The sequence below is a fragment of the Mastigoproctus giganteus genome, chromosome 1 (assembly GCF_048544385.1).
Source record: "Mastigoproctus giganteus isolate SK-2022 chromosome 1, ASM4854438v1, whole genome shotgun sequence".
In the NCBI taxonomy this organism is placed as follows: Eukaryota; Metazoa; Arthropoda; class Arachnida; order Uropygi; family Thelyphonidae; genus Mastigoproctus; species Mastigoproctus giganteus.
In genome coordinates, this window is record NC_143575.1 from 20,740,614 (window position 1) to 20,762,376 (window position 21,763).

Consider the following 21,763-nt stretch of genomic DNA (forward strand, 5'->3'; position numbering starts at 1 on the left):
GTTTTTTTAAATACTTTACTGTACAGCGCATCAATAAAAGATTGAAACAACACAATGCATATTATTTCCATTATTATTCTTTGCGCGATTTTTCTTAGATGTAGTATTGCAATTATCACACAAGAAAAGAGACAAGCAAAGTATGTATGAAGTTTGAATGCCAAAAAATGGCTAGAATTTCCTAATGCGATCCTGCTTATATCGTGATGCGATTATTTGTACCCAGAGCATTGCGTTATAATGGATTTCACCTGTATTTCCCTTTTCTAAATGTTTGGCAATTCTCATTTCAATTAGCTTCCTGTCTTGTTGACGTATATATTCCATCACCCACATGCATTATAATGTGCCTTCTACTAGTTAGGGGAATGGCATCACTTAAAATTCATATCCTGCCATTTGTTCAAATTTAATCAATTTAATTGTAAAAGTCATTTTATCATACATTATTAAAGGACATAATCTTACAATACCTTACAGTCATTATCTATACTCAACTGCCACTAAATATCAGAACCTGCCTAACAAGTAGCTTTGATCCTTTGTATTGCAGCATCCACAAGATGAAACAATACCTGATATATGATCTGTCATCATATATCAGCTATCCATGCTCATTAGATGCTATCCTATAAACATAACTTCAATGTACAAATACAGTAAACCCCCGCTATTCAAGGGGGTTACGTTCCTGAGAAATGCCGCGAATACCGAGTTATGGCTCCCATAGTAATAAAGGGGTTCCGTTCCAAAGTATGAAATATATATAAGAAAAACTAGTCTAAAATTTTGTCTATGTATGTATTATATGTATCTTCATAATATGACTATGTACATGACAGTACATAGTGAAATGCAAGCATATGGCATCGAAATGAAAACAAGAAACAATTTAATATTAAATGTAATATTTATTAGAAATTTCAAACAAATCTTTCAAACCAGCGCCTTTGCTAGCTAAGAAACTTATCCCGCCAGTGCTATCGCCAGTTTTGCTAAAGTGTTGATAAAGGAGTTTTGCCTTTTCACGAATGATGAGTGAACTTATCTACAGATTTAAAGCCTTTTCCATTTTTTCTAATTTAACATCACAAGTTACAGAGCAAATTTTTGAAGCAATTAGCGCATTTCCACTGACACTACGGCGGATTTTTTCTTCTGATTTCTAGATTGATCGTACCGTTGACTCATTGATTTTATAATGTTTTGCCACTGAGGAGACACTTTCACCATTATAAATTTTGTCTAATAACTCAATTTTATTCTCTAATGTCATCACCTTCTTTGATCTTTTCGCATTTTCCTTGTTATTCGTAGCCATATTTTTCTACGGGTTAGAAAGAACTTGTCCACAATAAAGTCACTTTCTTCCGTTAACACACTCGAAAAAGTCTGTTTTACACTGCAAAATGGTAAATTTATCACTTTTGTAAGCATAACAATTTATAAATTGATCATATAAATTAAAAGCAAACGACGAAACCTTCCATGACAAGCGCATAACACATACTGAACAAGGAGTAGCGAGAAACATCCATGCCGGGATTTTGTCACCCCTTTCCTCCCACCCACTGAGCGCTGTTTTGACCAGGAAAGATAATTTTAGCCACTCCCATGTTTTTTAATGGCGGAAAATGTTCACTGAGCTTTAAAATTCACTTTTTTAAGTTTCATATTAAATCAGCGACCGCAAATACAGATACCGCGAATAGCGGGGGTTTACTGTATCTCATATCTATGACAGCTAAGGATGCAGTCTTCAGAATGTTGCTCAAGCAAAGTCTGTCCAGTTCTCGGCAACCAGCCTGGAAACAGGCATTTGTAGTATATACATGCAAGTTTTTATTTATATCACTGTGATGACAACAGCATCACTTGCTCTTCCATATAAGTTATCGTCAATTATTTTTGATTTCTCCAGAAATCCTTAATCCTATCTATCATGCATAAGCACATTGATTTAATAGATTTTAAAAGGAATAGAATAATGGAGGAACATTTATTATCACCCATTAGCAGCCTAAACTAGTGTTTCTCAAAATTTTTTTAAAAAAAAAAGACCCACAGGTTTCATTGTATAAAATAAGGGAGGCGGCAAGCGAGTGCATTGAATCATTGAGTCCAATTATGAGAGCATCACTGGGAGTGATTCATTGGATTGGAAAAAAGTGCTAATGTATCTCCAATACATAAGGGTGGTACCAAGAGTGAAGTGGGAAATTACTGGCCGGTTAGTCTAACTTCAGTAGTAGGGAAAATCATGGAGACAATGATCAAGGGTGGAATTCAGGATCATTTAGATAGAAATGGAATTCTGAAGCATGGTTTTGTAAAGGGAAAATCATGTTTAACTAATCTGGTTGGCTATTTTGATAGAGTCACTCAAGAGCTGTACTTGGGGAATAATTTGATCAGTCCCACATGAACGGTTACTTTATAAGCTGGAACAGGTTGGAATCACAGGGAAAATCCTTAGATGGACAGCTGGATGGCTTCAGGGCAGGAGACAGAGGGTTGTGATAAATGGTTATTCCTCAGATTAGGTTGATGTAAGAAGTAGAGTTCCCTAAGGATTAGTATTATGACCACTGTTGTCTTTGATTTTCATAAATGATATCAATGAAGGGATAGAGGGCATGATATCTAAATTTGCAGATTATGTAAATATTGGTAGAGTAGTTAATGATCACTGCCAAGCAGAGCTTCTTCAGAGTGACCTAGATAGACTTCAGGGATGGTCAGATAAATGTCAGTTATGCTTTAATCCAGCAAAGTATAAGGTATTACACCTGGGGAACAGTAACCCCAAAATAACTTATACATTTTGTGGAGTTGAACTAAAGCCGGTAGTGGAGGAAAGGGACTTGGGTGTTATGATATGGTCAGACATGAAGTTCCCCGAGCATTGTAGACAGGTTGCAATGAAGGCCTATGGTGTCCTATCGATGATTTATCAAACAATTGCTAGTAGAGATAGGGACGTCATAATCCCGTCATAATCCAAAGGCTATTGTTAGACCACACTTGGAATACTGTGTTCAAGTATGGAGACTGCAACTAAAGAAAGACATTGTGCTACTTTAAGGGGTTCAAAGATGGGTAACTTGCCTGGTGATATCGGCAAAAGGGCATCATCCATATCAGGAGAGATTTCAAATATGTGGTTGCAGAGCTTGGAAACTAGGCACCTTAGAGGAGACTTGATTGAGGTGTTTAAGGCTGAGAGGCATATGTAAAATGAATGAGGACTAAATTTTCACAGTTATAAATGATTCTAGAACAAGGGGCTATAATTTCAAGTTACGGGAGGAGATTGTTTAGATCGGATTGCAGGAAATCTTATTTTAGCCAGCGAGTTATAAATTACTGGAATAAGTTACCTATGTGGGTGATAGAGGCTGAAAGTTTGGGGAAATTCAAAGGTCAGATGGATAGGTTGTCTACAGTAAACCCCCGCTATTCGCGGTATCTGTATTCGCGGTTTCGCGTATTCGCGATCGCCGATTTAATATAAAATGAAACCGAAAAAAAAATGTGAATTTTAAAGCGCCGTGAATATTTTCCGCCATAAAAAACATGGGCGTGGCTAAAATTATCTTTCCTGGTCAAAACAGCGCTCAGTGGGTGGGGGAGAGGGGTGACAAAATCGCGAGCGTGGATGTTTCTCGCTAATCCTTGTTCAGTATGTGTTATGCGTTTATCATAGAAGGTTTCGTCGTTTGCTTTTAATTTATATATTTATAAATTGAATAAATTTATCAATTTATAAATTGATATGCTTACAAAAATGATAAATCTACCGTTTTTCAGCGTAAAACAGACTTTTTCGAGTGTATTAACGGAAGAAAGTGACTTTATTGTGGACAAGTTCTTTCTAACCCCTACAAAAATATGACTACGAATAACAAGAGAAATGTGAAAATATCAAAGAAGGTGATGACATTAGCGAATAAAATTGAGTTATTAGACAAAATTTCTAATGGTGAAAGTGTCTCCTCAGTGGCAAAACATTATAAAATCAATGAGTCAACGGTACGATCAATCAAAAAAATCGGAAGAAAAAATCCGCCGTAGTTTCCGTGAAAACGCGCTAATTGCTTCAAAAATTTGCTCTGTAACTCGTGATGTTAAATTATAAAAAAGGAAAAAGCTTTAAATCTGTGGATAGAAGACCGAACTCAAAATAAAATTCCGTTAAGTTCACTCATCATTCGCGAAAAGGCAAAACTCCTTTATCAACACGTTAGCGAAACTAGTTGATAGCACTGGCGTGATGTTTTTTTTTTTTGCTAGCAAGCAAAGGCGCTGGTTTGAAAGATTTGTTTGAAATTTCTAATAAATATTACATTTAATATTAAATTGTTTCTTATTTTCATTTCGATGCCATATGCTTGCATTTCACTATGTACTGTCTATTTACATAGTCATATTATGAAGGTACATATAATACATACATAGACAAAATTTTAGACTAGTTTTTCTTATATATTTCATACTTTGGAATGGAACCCCTTTATTACTATGGGAGCCATAACTCAGTATTCGCGACATTTCTCAGGAACGTAACCCCTGCGAATAGCGGGGGTTTACTGTATTTCCTTTTCTCTTATTATGATGATTATTATTTTTTATTATTATTATTATTTTTTTTTTTGGCTGGTGCAGCATAAGCCATAGTCTTCCTTGCACCATGTGGCCATTGCTAATACTAAATCCCCTTTGTTTAAGCCTGCAAAACACTGAATAACTTAATACAATATGACCAACAGCCAATGAGAGCTTCAACACAAATTGACACAAATTTTTTTTATTGCATTTGACTATTACAGCCAGAGATCAGTCATTTTTCAATGTCATTCAATCCATGGCGTTACTTTTCTTCTCGGCATTACTTTTCTTCCAAACAGCTGTTCACTCTGTACAAATCGCAAATCCACCCTACCATGGTATATTGTTCTCACATCTGGGGTCGTACCCCCAAAACCTCTCTCAGGCTTCTAGATTCCATTCAGAAGAATGGCAGTTAGACAGAATAGTCTCTCTACTCTGTCTCAGAGATGTTCTGTTTCTGCTGCATGCCTTTTCTACAGATACTTCCATGGGCACTGTTCTTCTGAATTGGCTTCTATAATCCCCACTCTCTCTCTCTTTCAAAATAGTCCGAACATGTGCCACCACCAGCCAACACCCATTTACTGTCCAACTTCAAACTCACAGAACCAACTTTTCATCTTTCTCCTTTATTCATTCAACTGCCGTTTTCTGGAACAACCTTCCTTCACATATATTTCTTGAAAATTGCAGTCTACAGAAGTTCAAGTCTAATGTCAACAAATATCTTCTTTCGTCTTCTCAACCTCCAACCCATGCACGGTACTAAGTACTATAGGTTCTAATACTTCTCATGTTTGGAATTTTCATTAAAAAAAAAAATTTTAAAAATTGAAAACCTCAAACTTTCCTGCAGTTATATGTCCTTATCTACTGGAATTATTTCTGTTGTCCTGAGATGACATTTTCAGACGCAACAAAAGAAGCTTGCTGTCCCATCTTAATCCTCTCAATGGTTCTCCATTGCCCACAGTTACCCACAGGGTATCTCCTTTCCATGTTTTGCAGTCCTGTAAATGAAAACCTATCAGATAAATTCTCTTGTCTAGCTGGAATGAAGGAAAAATAATCATTTAAGCTTATTTCTAAAAGGGATTTAAAATTTGTAGGCTGCAAGCCTTTTATACAAATTTTATGTGCCAAAATTAAAAAAAAAAAAAAAAAACACTACTGGTTTGCAAACTATTAACATGTTTGCTGTCACTTATATTTGTGAAGGTCCTTTCTATGTGCCTTCAGCATAACTTACAATATTTTTTCTAGATTTTGATTCATTATCATTCTTCAATTGGATTATTTCTCTGTGGCACTGGAACAAGTAGGCACTACTTTTTAGTAAATTTAGAAAGAGATTTCATCTATGAAGAATTATCACTCCAAGTAAAACCAGCATCCATTGTTTGTAGCATTCTAACATCAACAGCTGCATATGAATAGGATTCAAAATTAACATCACTTGAATAGAATTCTATTTCAGTATCAGATGACATATTATAAAGAGTTGATTCAATTCAATTGTTATAATGGTTCCACAGCCTGGGACACCAGGCTGTGGAACCATTATAACAACCCTTAAGGATAAAATTTCATAGGAAAACATTTTTTACACAAAGTTTTATCAGTAGATGATATTTTGTTTTTCACAAACTAAAGAATTAAAATTCACAAGCATAATCTTCAAAAAATTGTACCTTTTCTTCTTATGGAAAATACTAAATTAGATAAAATAACTACAACATAAGAAGAACATATGAAACTGTGAACCAAGTAAACAGCTTTCATAGCACTCTCTAGACAGTATGATTGACGCTAAGCAAAATCCCAGCTGTAATGCAAATAGCTCGTGGTTCAATCAGCTTGCAAATATTAAGCAGTTGTTCTATTTCATGTGCTTTTCCTTTTACAGAACTCATTTATTGATTACAATTGAATGGATGCATATTTGCATTAATGCACAACACTTGCAATTCATTTTGATGCAAATTTGTGTTCTGGCAGTGAATGTGTTAAACCTCACTGTGATTAGGCATTCTTCTAACCCATTTCCAGATGAGGTATAATGAAATGAAGTAATGCCAAGAAACCTGGAGCAGATAAAAGCTGCACTCCTTTCTTAGGAAAGTGAGTAAACTAATCACTTATTCCTGTAGCTTAAGACATTCTCCATTAGATGATCCTCTGTTCCATTCCGCATTCATCTTCTGATGTTAATGAATACAGTTAGGCTTAAGGATTTGTGTTCAGTAAAATCAAATGATCCCAAATAACTTGTTCAAAATCATGCTTAGACAAAATTTCTTTCACAATACCTAGCAATTAGTTTTATTACCTTATAAAGCCAAGCAAATCTGCCATCTGTGTACGGAAGCTTGTAAATTACAGAGGCCACCTTTGCTAAGACGTCATAATATCCACCAAAGGCCAGTTCCCGAACATTCTTTCTGATAATGGGCTTCTCACCAAGTAATCCAAATGCTGCAGATATCAGAATTTTAATAGGTTTGCTTGCATTTTTCATTAAGGCAGCTGCAGTCTGAAAAACAAAAGACAGAATGCTGAAATTAATAGAAAATTTTTATTTTAACATTATTACAATTAATTGGAGAGAAAAATCTACCTTTAACATACAAAGGTTATTTCATTTAATAATAGTGTAAATGTCCATTAAAACACCCGACTTTTATAAATTAATTTTTATTCTTATTTTATTTATATTTTTAATTTAGCAAAAAGTTTTTATAACCTTATAAAGCTAAGCAATGAAATGTGTTCAGTAAAATCAGGACTTGGTTCACTTTTCAGATTAGAGATATCTATACTTCTAAGATGTCATAATATCTTTCAAAGGCTAGTTCTAAAACATGCCTTCTAAATAAGAAGCTTCAATGTGAGATGGAAATGCACTTCCCTTTTTTTATTTCTGATAAACATACAGGATTGCTAATATACAAAGGGTACTAGGAAAGTTTTGCAATACAGCTTAGTTTATTTAATTTTTTCAAAGTACAGTAAACCCCCGCTATTCGCGGTATCTGTATTCGCGGTTTCGCGTATTCGCGGTCGCTGATTTAAACCTAAAAAAATGTGAATTTTAAATCGCTGTGAACATTTTCCGCCATGAAAAAAACATGGGTAGGGCTAAAATCATTTTGCCCATTCCACAGAGTAGTACAGTCAGTCGTCGTATAACACGTGTTTACACTACACTAATTCGATCTTACACGATTTATAAATAGGGGAACGATATCTTATATAACACGAACTGAATTCGCATATGCACGATTCGCCTTTGTGTTTACAAGAAATGGCAGTTGAACGCAGAATCACCCCAACTGAACGCAACACGATAGGAATGAAGAGAAGATTCTGAAAATGTATTTATTTTTTTATAGCAGTGAAGGGGAAACACACTTCACCATAATAACTTAAAAACCAACACAATTCCAGCTATCGGTATTATCGCAAATACAATTAGATCGAGTTCACTACCAGTTTATAACAGATTCCACTAGCAGGAACGCAACTGGAAATTGTTTTTATTGTTTTATGGTAGTAACCCCCAGAAATGTAAAATGTGAGCTAGTGAGGTGTTAATAGAGTTGTCTCTGTCTTTATGGTGTTGCTTATTCAGTTGCTACACGCTCACAGCTTTATGTGTATCAAGTGTGCCTCCTCATTTTGTAATTGTGCTTTATTCTCTAAAAATGAGTAAAAATAACTTAAAAGGTGTAAAAAGGAAGTGTCCTGCGCTCAATGGGTGGCAAAATCGCGAGCGCGGATGTTTCAAGCTAATCCTTGTTCAGTATGTGTAATGCGCTTGTCAGAAGGTTTCATCTCTTGCTTTTAATTGATACGTTTACAAAAGTGAAAAATCTACCATTTTGCAGTGTGTTGATGTAAACAGACTTTTTCGAGCGTGTTAAAGTTAAAAGAAAGTGACTTTATTGTGGACAAGTTCTTTTCTAATCCTACAAAAATATGGCCGCGAATAAAAAGGGAATTGTGAAAAGATCAAAGAAGGTGATGACATTAGCGAGTAAAACTGAATTGTTAGACAAAATTTCTAATGGTGAAAGTGTCTCCTCAGTGGCAAAACATTATAAAATCAATGAGTCAACGGTACGATCAATCAAGAAATCGGAAGAAAAAATCCGCCGTAGTGTCCGTGAAAACGCGCTAATTGCTTCAAAAATTTGCTCTGTAACTCGTGATGTGAAATTAGAAAAAATGGAAAAGGCTTTAAATCTGTGGATAGAAGACCGAACTCAAAATAAAATTCCGTTAAGTTCACTTATCATTCGTGAAAAGGCAAAACACCTTTATCAACACTTTAGTGAAACTGGTGATAGCTCTGGCGGGATAAGTTTTTTAGCCAGCAAAGGCTGGTTTGAAAGATTAAAAATCGATATGGTTATTTTTCGCCCAGCAACCCATGTTTTTGAAAGGTTTCTTTAAAATGTCTAATAAATATGTACAGCATTACATTTAATAAATTGTTTCTTATTTTCATTTCGATGCCTTATGCTTTTTTTTATGTACTTACTCTCTACGTTTGTCTATGTACATAGTCATATTATGTAGGTAAATACACATAATACGTACAGACAAAATTTTAGACTAATTTTTGTTATATATTTCATACTTTGGAACGGAACCCTTTTATTACCATGGGCGCCATAACTCAGTATTCGCGTTTTCAGTATTCGCGGAATTTCTCGGGAACGTAACTCTCGCGGATAGCGGGGGTTTACTGTAATTTCCTCTACATTCAATACACCTCTCCATCCTCCGAAACCAATCTTTAAACCAGTTCTGCCAAGTTTCACTAGGGAGTAAAGCACACTCGCCCAAGCCCATAGAAGGTCCTCATCACTGGAAAACCGCCTCCCTTTTAGCTTCATTTTCACATGCGGGAACAGTGCAAAGTCGCAGGGAGCAAGGTCTGGACTGTAGGGAGGGTGCTCGAGAAGTTTCAGTCCTGTCGTGGTCAAATATTCGGTGCAGGCTTTGGCGCGGTGAGCTGGAGCATTTTCGTGATGGAGGTACCAGGTGTCCATTCTTGACTTTGGCCGCAGGTTCTTCATAGATCCAATGACTTTAGGCAGGCATTGTTCAGTATACCACTTAGCTGTGACTTCTTCTGCGTGTCCAAAACGACACATTCCACAATTCCACTCGATTTGAAAAATACAGCTATCATTTTCTTCTTTACAGATCAGGATTTTCTGACAATTACGGGTGTGTCGTCATCATCAAAGACCCAAACTTTGTTTTGAGCCTTGGTCGGCAGATCGTAATAGTACAGCCAAGTCTCGTCACCTGTCACGATGTTGTTCACATACCGAGATTGTCCCTTATCAAACTTTTTTAACATCTCCCGACACCAAGTCACACGTCGTGTCATCTGCTCTTCAGTCAGTTGATGCGGCACCCAGAGAGAACAAAGTTTCTTCACGTGCAAATGATCTTGCAGAATCGAACAAATTGCTGGTGCATTTAGGCCCAAAGTATCCTCTATCTGTTGGTAGGTCACTCGCCTGTTTTCGTCAAGCATTTTCCTCACAGCAGTAACGTTTTCCTCCGTAACTGACGTTCGTGGCCTTCCCGGCTTCTCAGAATCCTCCAGAGTGAAATTTCCCCTTTGGAATTCTCTATACCACCTGAATATCGTTGTACGATGTGGACAATCATCATCTAGTGCAAGAGTCATTTCTTCTAAGCACTGGTCTGTGGTTAAACCACGCACGAAATTATACTGCAAAACTGTCCTTATCTCATTTCGTGACCACGACGCCATCGCAAGCACTTTACACTCTCACTACTAATGAATAACTGAGCCCATCGACTTGGCGCGGCAGCTACTATGTACGTATGAACATGTCTCAACATGCAGCAACAAGCAGCTTCCTGTGATTCATTGTTGCGTCATATTGCAAAACTTTCCTAGTACCCTTTGTATATATATATATAAATATATAAAGATTGTTTGTTTTAGGCATGTGAAACTTAGGCAATTTTGCACCACTGCGTTATATATCTGTACAAGTGTATATTTTTAGACTGATCTGCATGTTGTGCAGGCCGAAAAACCTAGAATAACTCATGGGGAATTCTACTCCCTCCATCCGAGATTGGCAAAGTACTCTTAATCGTCTATGCATAAATTCAGCCCTGCCTAAAGGGTCCACACTATTAAGCAGCAGTTTAGAGATAACAAGGATGAAATTATCCATCTGTTATTAAAATCCCAATCACTGACATCAATCCAATAAAACAGCAGTTCTCAAATTGTGGGTTGCAATTATTCTCCCTCCCTCCCCACCAACCATCTCAGGCATGGTGGTCGAGCACAGACTTTGTGTATTACTAAGCTGACAATTCAGTTTCTCATCTGCTTACTTTTCTCAGCAGAGGAAAAAAAGGTTCTTACAAACTGTAAACAATATTATATTCTTTAAATCATTATTTCTGTTACACAATGATATTTTGAGATGAACTTATTTTTTTATATTTGCATATCTGTTATATTTATTTTATAGAATGTGTAAATTTATCCATTAAAATCCATTCTTATGTCAAAACAAAAATGTCAATAAAGTTGGTAACTTGCTTGTAACAAATTATTATGGGGTACTGGCAATCTACCACCAACAGTCAACCTGAAATCATTAGTTTTATTCATGAGATCACAAAAATTCATTTATTATTTTGGGAAAAGGGGAGGAGATATACAAATTAATTACTTTCTTGGTATAAAAAATGGTTGATTCCTACAATGCAATTCCCAAGTATCATAAATACCATTCCATGCCATACCAGTACCATCCTGATTGCACATGATAGCTCAACATTATACTGACTGACGTCTAGTGTTTCCCACTAACATTTTTTTTGTTTGTAACATCTGATTGTTGCATACAACTGTAGTTGTAATCAGCAATGTAAGAAATGTAAGAGCTCTTACTTTTATTTGATATTCTAAGGCTTTCAGACTTTTCCAGCATGCAATCTGTTAGACAAATTTTGAAATCCATGAAAGCTTTACAGTTGCGTACAGAGTTGTTTGTTTGTTATTTGGTTTTTAGGAGCATTAGCAACTAAGGCCATATTGCTCTGGGAATATGAGGTGGTCATTCCCTGACCTTTCCGCATCCTCCGTATTTGGTGGTCACGGGCTCAAACCCCAGTCTAATCAAGAAGCATGTACTACGCACTGCTGCTCCTTTCCACTTGGCTATGGAGGCGCCTGCATACAGAGTGAACTAACAAACAACAGGTAAAGCTGTTCTACAGTCCACTGCTTATTGTTATAGTTAAATCTGAACATGTTTGTAAAGCACTCAACTTTTTTTTTAATTTCCAACTCAATGCCTAATATTTCTTCCCAGGTAAACAGCAAATTTTCCCATCACATACTGGATTCACATGATACAATAAGCACAAATAATATACAGTCAGTTCTGCTATAACGCGCATTTTCACAATGCGAATTTGCTCCAACGCGACTGATATATAAGGGAACAATGCGAGTATAATGCAATTTTCGCATTGGCTCATGCACGATTTCGTCTGTGAGTAACACCAAGCTGAACGTAGCGACCTGAACAGCAATACATACAAGTTTATGAAGCTTAAAAAATGCCAAACATCAAATATGTGAGAGCTATATTTCCCATTTACTGAAATTGTATTTGTCAGAGACACACTGTTGTCATTCGCTGCATTCACAAGATAACACGTGATATTGTAGGCTGACTCATGTTTTCAGGAGCTCATATTTATCTGTTCAAACAGAAATTTTGTAAGACATGATAGCATGAGCAGAGCAGCACATTTCTGGAGGTCACTACCATAAAACAATAAAAACAGTTTGCAGTTCCCAGTTTATTGGGTTTTTCAGTTAGTGCAATCTAATTATAAATGGGTAGCAAACTCTATCTTACTGCATTTGCGATAAACACCAATAGCTGGAATTCTGTGGGTTTTTACGTTATTATGGTGAAATGTGTTTCCCATTCCTGAAATCTTCAATCATATAAAAACATAAATAAATTTTCAGAATCTTATTCATTCCTATTTTTTAAGTTTCATAAACTTGTCTCACTTCTGCAATTTGTGCGTCCCGTGTTTGTCTTTATTGATTGCTTATCTATTTTACTGTTTTAAATCTTACAATCCAAAAAAAAATAATAATAATAATAAATAAATAAAAAATGTCAGTGAACAGAAATATCAGTCAAGCAAACTTCACATCTTGTCAAAGTAAAGTGCTATATTTACTGTAATATTTATTTATTAGAAATTTAAGACAAACAATTTTATTGGGTATCTAACTTTTTTATAGTGTTTTACTTACCAGACTGAATTTTTTTGAGTGCCCTGCCCCTATTCCTATTTTTCTCATAAGCCCTGTTGTTTTTAATGCACGAAATACCACAACACTGATATTTTTAGGAGCACATGCATCATAGCAGAACTGACTGTACTAAAATCCTGTGCCAAAAATTTTTAGTACAGTAAATAGCTCCAATCTAGGATGTGGATTTCATTTTCTGTTAAGTTTCATAATGTTAATAATTTTTAAATAGGAATACAGATTAGGTTCCATAAAGTTAAAACAATACTTACAATCATTGGTGCATTCAATGTGGTTATCATATCCAAATCTGAACCAGCAGATTCATTCCTAAGAAATATGTATGTTTTATTTTCCCTGAATGATACAGTGTCATTGGGATGCCAGGAAATATTGTGCTTCACCCAATATGATCTAAAAAAAATTCAAGGAGGTAAGAAAAACATTTAAACATAGCTGCATAAAAAAATATAGAGGAATAAATTTAATACTTCCAGATAAAGCAAAGAATTTTAATTCAATTTTACTTATGATAAAAACATTGTGATAAATTATTGTTTTTCAGTGCCAATTAATCTATTTCAAAAGTGTAAATTATCACCTTAACCAATTACATTTGGACAGTTAATGATATTGATGAAGATATAACAAGTTTATGTTGAAGTTTTCTGATGTACAAAGGTTGGCAGGATGACTAATGACAGGATCAGGATATTCTGTGGCAAGACGTAACGATATTAGCCAGATGGGCTAAACTGGGTGGTACCGCACTAAAAGTGGCAAAGAACAAAAAACCTACACATAGTTCTACAGTCCGACATGAAGTTCTCTGAGCAGTGCACACAGGCTGTTAGGGCAGCTCATGTGGTTGTCAATGATATACAGGAATTTTGCCAGGTGGGACAAGGTGATTATCCTGTTCTATACAAAGCAATGGTTAGGCTACACCTTGAATGCAACATACAAATCTGGAAACCTTATTTTAAGAAGGATGTGGATGAGTACAAAGAAGAGCAACAACATTAGTCAGTGGTACAAAAGGATCCTTACCAAAAAAAAAAAAAATTCATTTCCGTAAATTGCATCATATGGAAATGAGATGACTCAATTGAAGTGTTTGACTTTTAATGAACTGAGGAAATGCTAATGACATCATTACTTTTTCTCAGTGACATACATAGGGGGACAAAAATTTAGACTGGAAAAAAAAAAAAAAAAAAAACCGGTAGAAAATAGATGTTTAAAAATTTGCCTTTGGCCAAAGAGCAACTGATTGTTGGAACAAGCTTTCATCTGTTGTTATGGATGTAGGCGATTTGAATAAATTCAAGGAAGGATTAGACAAATTATTAATTAGAGATGAGGGAAAAATAACATGGCTAGGGTGTTTTTTCTTCTTTTCTTGATGCTCTATAAGCTTGCTTCATTGCATCACTTGCTAATTTCCTATCTAATTAATATGAAAATCAAGCTATATTAGGTCCTTGATAATCCTATTAGGCCTCAGATCATGAAGCTTGTTTCAGGCATTATCAGGAATGACAAGCTAAGGCTTGTTACCTGGGAGTCTAAAATGTTGATGGAATCAAGTGTTCAGGTGACACTTGAGTCAAGTGGACTGAATTTCAGTGAAGTCCAGTTGTTCAACCAAATCCTCTGCTTGCACTTTCACAATGTTGGGACTGTTAGTAACTTTGGGTATAACCCGTGTGTACAAGTCCTGAAATACAGCACCTAGTATACTGGAGGCGACCACCCAAGTGTGAACCAGTGTAAGCAGGGGTTGAGGGTGAGGGACTAGTGTGTATGTCTGCTCCGATATTCCCTGTCAAAGAGTTAGTAACTTGGAATTTCCTCTTTTCGATTGTTTCTGACTTAAAATCTCTCTACTCCATTCTGTCAAATTCATCTGTTGCCTCTATCAGTCTCTCATTTCAACTAATCACTTGGAACGCTGATTTCTTTTCTTTGAAACTACTTCCTCCAGTCCAGCTTTCTTAATACTGAGGTAAATTTCTTTGGCAATTTTAATGTTCACAATTCCAGTTAGCTTCAGTTTTCAAGACACATAGACCCAACTGGTCAAGATGCTGAGGCCTCTGCAATTACTAATGACCTTGCTCAAATTGTTCATTTACCTACCAGAATACCCGACAATCCTACCACACAGCCAACACTCTTGATCTTTTTCAGTGAAAAGAAAATGAATCTAAATCACCCATTTAATGAACGTTAATGTATTCTTATCAGAATGGCTTACTGACATACTACTGCATATATCGTGTAAGTCCTACTTTTTCTTCTTGCTCAATTTCATGAAGCTCTGAGGTTTTGAAGCTGAAGAGAAGAAGTTTGAAGCTTCTCAAATGCAAGTACTATTTCCTTCTATGCTGTCTATAATTTCCAGATCATTTATCTAATAATAGTAATAGTATTCACCTTATAGTGAAAGGAAGCCACAGGCTTTCGCCACACTGGCAAAAAAAAAACAAAAAAAAAAAAAAAAAAAAAAACACCAAGTAGATAAGAAAATACAAATTATATGCTTCCTTTCTTATATAGACAACTATCCAGTTGACCTCTGAATTTATTCAAACTGTCAGCCTCAACTACCTGTGAGGACAACTTGTTTCAGTGAGTTGTTCCAGCAATCAACAACTTGCCAGCTAAAAAGAAAACTTCCAACAAGCTAATCTAAACCTCAACCCCTGTAAAATTTGAATTTATGACCACTAGTTCTGGAATTCGTTATAACAGTGATTTACTAATATCTCTCTCTCTCTCTCAGAGCCTTATAAACCTTAATCAGGTGACTTCTGAGGTGCCTTGTTTCCAAGATCAGTAGCCCACATAATTGGAGTCTTTTCTCGTACTGCTTGCTGTCCTGTCGATCTCACCATTCGAGTTGCCATCACTGAACCCTTTCAAGAAGCTCAATGTTTTTACAGATGAGGTTTTCATACTTGAATACAGTATTCCAAATGTGGTCTTACAATTGCCTTATAAGTGGGATTATGATCTCCCTATCTCTAGAGGATAACGTTCAATATACCTTCAATAGGACACCATGGGCTTTCTGGCTGCCTGTTTACACTGTTCAGAAAACTTCTTATCTGCCTGTACTGTAACTCCCAGATCTCTTTCTTCTACTGTTTTTAATTCAATCCCACCAAGTGTATAATTTATTTTGGGATTGCTATTCCCCAAGTGTAAAACCTTGAATTTAGCTGCATTAATACAAAACTTCTTAGCCATCCTCTAAATCTTGTTTTTTCTAGGTTTAAATCTGGGTGCTTTCTTTACTCCCATTCTGTCCTCTTAAATTCCCTCTATATATTCCACTTATCTCAGGAGAAAAGTTTTGATTTCACTATTCAGTAGTGGAAATACTTTTTTATCTTGAAGTGAAATGTTTTATAATGAAGTTACTGCTCGATAACCAAGAAAATCAAAACTAAACTCAAGTTTTACATAAAACTTAAAAATTGTTTCACCAGTAATGAGGTAATTAGTACAATTAAGTAGGTCCAACTAATATAATGGTTTTAGGGCAATGACACAAGTTTAAGGCATTACTTGATGAAAGTTTCAGATATACATGACAGGACTAAATTTACCTTGTAAACTGAATACCAATATTTAGAGTGTATTGTGAAAGAGAACTAATAAAAGAAATGATAAAAAATGGAACTGAAATAGGATAAGACTACACCCCCTTTTAAAAAAAAAAAAATCTAATCTTGGCACCTTCCCCCTTCCCCCTTTATTTCATAAAATAATACAGACACATTTTTAACCCCACTTGTGGCCTGCACTTTTTAAGCCTACGTTTGAAGTGTAATTTGACACCTGGCCTCATGATAGAAACTAATTATTTCTGAAATTTCTACTCAATCTATAAAATTGAAACTCTTAGTATATATAAACAGAATTTTTTTCTTTGATTTCCTACCTTTAAAGTTCAGCAAAAACTATTAATTAACTTGAAAACAGCAAAAATGTACGATCATATATGCATTTTTATAATTACGTCCGCAAAAAACAATCGGCAAATTCTTTTGATTTATATAACGCATCACTCCATATGTTTGAATTTCCCACGTGATCGTAGCGCAGCTGGCTAGAACGAATCAACTTACACATAGCTCCAATTTTTTTATGAATGCTTTCACTTTGTCTTTTTGAATCAGTGAATACATTTGTGGTCCTTGCATTGATTTATTCGAAACACTCAATTTTCCAAAAATTTCAACCAAATAGGCAAGTTTAACAATAAAGTTATCATTCCTAAATAAATTTGCCTCTTCATTATGATTTTCATCAAGAAAAATTGCAATCTCTTCTTTCAGTTCAAACACCATTTGAATCACTTTTACACAAGATAGCCAGTGGACTTCACAATAGTATAGAAGTGAGGTATAATTAGATTCCATATCTTCACACAGCTTTGCAAACAACCTAACTTTTGTAAAAATGTTGTTAAGTTCCTCACTCATATTTTTTGACACACGAGCTGCTCTGTGAAACATGCAGTGCATCCAGATAACTTCGGGTGCTTTCTTTTTAACTAATGCTTGAAGACCTGCCTTGTGTCCTGACATTGACTGTGCTCCATCAGTACAGAGTCCAATGCAGTCATTCCACTTTGTCGTTTTCATCAAAAAAAGTGTCAATTATATTAAAAATTTCATTGGATGTGGCCTTTCCAGAAATGGGGTTGCAAAATAATATATCTATTATATTAGTTTCTGCAACATATCGAACATATGCAATTAAATGAGCATCTTTAGTTACATCAGTTGCCTCATCTACTCGTATGGCAAATTTCGAAGTACGCAGTTGAGAAACTAACTGATCGCAAAGATCTTCAGATATATCATCGATTCTTCTGCCAATTGTATCATCAGCAAGCGGTATTTCAAATACCACTTGCCGAACATTATTTTAACCATATCAATAGCTGCTGGCAAAACTAGAGTTTCTCCTATTGTGTGTGGTTTTTACATTTCGTGATTCTGTAAGAAACTTGGTACGATGCTAGCAATGCGTTTGATGGAACAGAAACTATTTTTTTTGAACATTTGTTTTTAAACTCATCTAATTTTCTTTGAGAAAATTCTATGGGCTTACAAACTTATTCAGAATGCATAGTTTTATGGTACCGTTTTAATTTGCCTGGTCTCATACTATCTGAAGCCAAAACTTTCGTAAAAAAAACAAACATATTGGTTTTTCACAGCCATCTATAATAACACTTGTGAATCCTAATGATAAATAGGATGAATTATATTTTCTTGTCTTGGGAGTTCTACCTCCTTGTTCCCTGTTGCTTGTATTCCCACTACCTTTACTTATATCAGCATCAGTATCTTCATTATTAGTGGATTTTCTCTTGTAACCAGTCAAAAATTTATCCATTCGTCTAAAAATATTAGGATTAAATTTATATTCTTAAAAAATACAACTTCTAAATTACTAACGATTATTATCAGTAAGTAATCACGCCAAAAACAATAAAAAACACAATTGCACACCGCTGAAACGCTTCTGTTGACATTTTAGCTACGAGTGACGTTTGAATTCGAGGTTATTGTTTTGATGGTTACTGCGACTAGCAGTTCTAGCGGCCGTTTTATAAACTATGCACTTGCAAACTGCAAACCACTGGTTTCATCCAATTTCCGAAACAACGGGTTTCCAATAAAAAAAATAATAATAAAAAAAAAAATCAATCTTTACTGTAGTTACAAAAACCATATTTTCAACCATGCAGCTAATGCAATCTACCTATATATGTCATACATAGTATGCACTAAATTATACATATTACATTACATCACATCAATCATAATTCATCAATCCATTTCAGCAAAATATATTTTTTTCAAATAAATGTTTATCACATGTTTATATCGAAGTTAGAGTGAGATAGGTGGCGGTAAATGCTTTAAAAAATAGGTTATAAAATTTAATGTTATGTTATGAAAGTTTATTTATATGTATAAATTTTTTTATTTATATATGTTATGTTATGAAAATTACATTTCTGTTAAACTTTTTGCACCTCCTTTTGCACTAGTCTGCGCCTCCCAGTTTGGAAATCACTGCTCTAATGCATTGTATTTTAGTTCAATTTTTTTTTTTTTTTTTTTTTTTCATAATTTCTTTTATCAGTTCTCTTTCGTAATGCTCTCTAAATATTAGTATGCAGTTTACAAGGTAAGTTTAGTCCTATATGAAAATTTCATTCATTAAGTATAACTTCAAAAATAATTCTAACTTCTCTTTTCTCAAAACCAGGGTTATTGCTCACTGACAGCTATGTGCGTACCCAATGATTGAAAGAATAGTGTGTACATAAAACATGTTTTAAAACTCAGAGCTGAATTAATACTTAATATTATTTAATTACCTGTATACATAAGGCCCCATTTCTTTGACTACAGGTTTGGCATTATTAAACAAATATTCTTTAGGATTAGTAATGTTAAAAAAATACAATTTTGTGTAAAGTGGTATTGGAATATCCTGCCATAACTTGAAGACCATTGAATCCTTGACTAGCATAATTTCCTGTAAACAGAAAAAAAATAAATAAATAAATAAAATTTAAAAAAATACATAACTATGTAACAAGGTGTTATTAATAAAAGCTTCCTAGAAATAAAACTGACAATTTACAATCAATAATCTATTATTAAATTACTTCCTCAAAAACAGTCCTCTTTTTAATAGAAAATTTTTTCCTTAACTAATCTTTTATATCTAATCCTTTAATATATCTATCGTTGCACTTTATGCCAGTATGTAAATAAGCCTTCTCAGAAGAGCATAGGGATAAAATCTTGCCAGCTGAAAAGGACAAAATAACTAGAAAGATATCAGACTGATAGCATATTTTATCTCATAATGCTATAAACATTTAGCTAATTGTTTTTCAGTTTCTTTAGTTCTTTATAGTTTGATTTTCTTTTGAGTTTTCAAATTTTTGTCTTTATAAGGTTTAGCATTTTATAACCCTACTATTTACATTTATACACCTTCATACTCTTCTTTTTTTACTTTAAGCATTTCAAGGTTGTGGATTTTTATTTATAACAATAGAAAAGACTTTCCTGACTGGCTTGTAAATTAACAGGTCTCCAAGTTTGCTTTGCTTTTGCAAAGCAAATAATACTATAATACTTTCTAGCAGGGATAAGGAGGTGATTATCCTCTTGTATAAAGCAATAGTCAGGCCATTTGCTGCCAGTGGCTCATAGTATTATGAGAGTATGAAGGTGTATAAATGTAAATACATCAGCCAAAAAAAAAAAAAACCCTTCCCATTTCACCCATCCATTCGCTCCAAATATTTGTCTAGTCCTGCCTTGAATTTATTTAAGCTGTCAACTTTTACAACAGATGGAAGTTTGTTCCAGCAATCAACCACATGCTGGCTAAAGGCAAACTTCCACACATCTATTCTACAACTGTCTTTCCTCAATTTGAATTTATGTCCCCTCAGGTGAGTAACTTAAGCAAGAAGAAGAATCCCATTAGCAATGAGTTTGCTCAAACTATTCAGAGCCATATACATCTCAATTAGATCACCTCACAGGCACCTAGTCTCCAGAAGCTGCAATTTGCAGAACTTAAGCCTTTCTTGGTAACACCACCTCTTTGTCCCACTCGCTAATCTCGTTGCCCAACTCTGTACTCGTTTCAATAGCTCAACATCCTTCCTAAAATGAGGCCTCCAGACCTGTATACATACAGTACTCAAGGTGAAGCCTGACCATTGCTTTATACAAGAGGATAATCACCACCTTATCCCTGTTAGAAAAATTCCTGTATATCATTGACAAGACACCATGAGCTACTCTTGCAGACTGCACTGCTCAGAAAACTTCATATCTGACTGCACAATTATTCCCAGGTCATTTTCATTCTCTACCACTGTCAGCGTAGTACCACACAGTTGATATGTTACACTGGGGTTATTGCTACCAATATGCAGTACCTTACATTTGTCAATGCTAAACTTGAATTGTCACCTCTCAGCCCATCTGCTCAATGTTTCTAGATCCTCTTGCAGTAGCGTACTGTCATTAGTGTCATTAACAACCCTGCCAACCTTCGTATCGTCTGCAAACTTAGACATTAAGCCTGATAAATCTTCATCAATATCATTAATAAATATAGAAAACAATAATGGACCCAACACTGAACTCTGGGGGGACTCCACTAATAACATTAGTCCACAAAGAGCAGTGTCCATTGATAACCACTCTGTCTTCTTCCACTCAACTATCCCTTTATCCACAGCAGCAGCAGCATTTTGGCCTTAATGCCATACTTCTCCAATTTGTACAGTAGTTTTCCATATGCAACAGTATCAAAAGCTTTTCTAAGATCCAAGTATATGATATCAAAATTACTTTTAGCATCCAGTTCCTTTGTGACCACATCATAGTATCCAATCAAATTGGTCAGACAAGACTTTCCCTTAACAAACCCATGCTGTATCCAAACTATAACCGAAGTGTTGTCTAGAAGATCCTGCAGTGCTTCTTTAACCAGTGCCTCCATTAATTTCCCTGGAACAGAAATTAACTAACAGGTCTGTAATTACTTGTGTCACCCTTTGCTTTCTCCTCCACTTTGCTCTCAGTTCTTAAAAAATCATTTAACTCACTACCATAGTTTAATACACCTCTGGTATTCCCAACAACTGCTCTGGTATTGCACTACTTTCTAACAAATGCTTTTCAAACATATGAATTTTAGAGAAGTATAGGTATACCTCTCTAAAAT

The 21,763-nt window shown here is 35.1% G+C and overlaps 1 protein-coding gene across 2 annotated transcripts in view; it reads right to left on the reverse strand.

The window, feature by feature from the left end:
- LOC150090617 (scavenger receptor class B member 1-like) overlaps window positions 1–21,763 on the reverse strand; it is a 147,929-nt gene that overhangs the window by 89,970 nt on the left and 36,196 nt on the right. For both annotated transcript variants that reach the window (XM_090371801.1, XM_090371810.1), the window contains 3 exons: window positions 19,380–19,540; window positions 13,240–13,381; window positions 6,941–7,144 (listed from right to left, as the gene is read on the reverse strand). In XM_090371801.1, coding sequence (XP_090227927.1) covers window positions 6,941–7,144; window positions 13,240–13,381; window positions 19,380–19,540 — 507 coding nt within the window. The remainder of the gene's footprint in view (window positions 1–6,940; window positions 7,145–13,239; window positions 13,382–19,379; window positions 19,541–21,763) is intronic.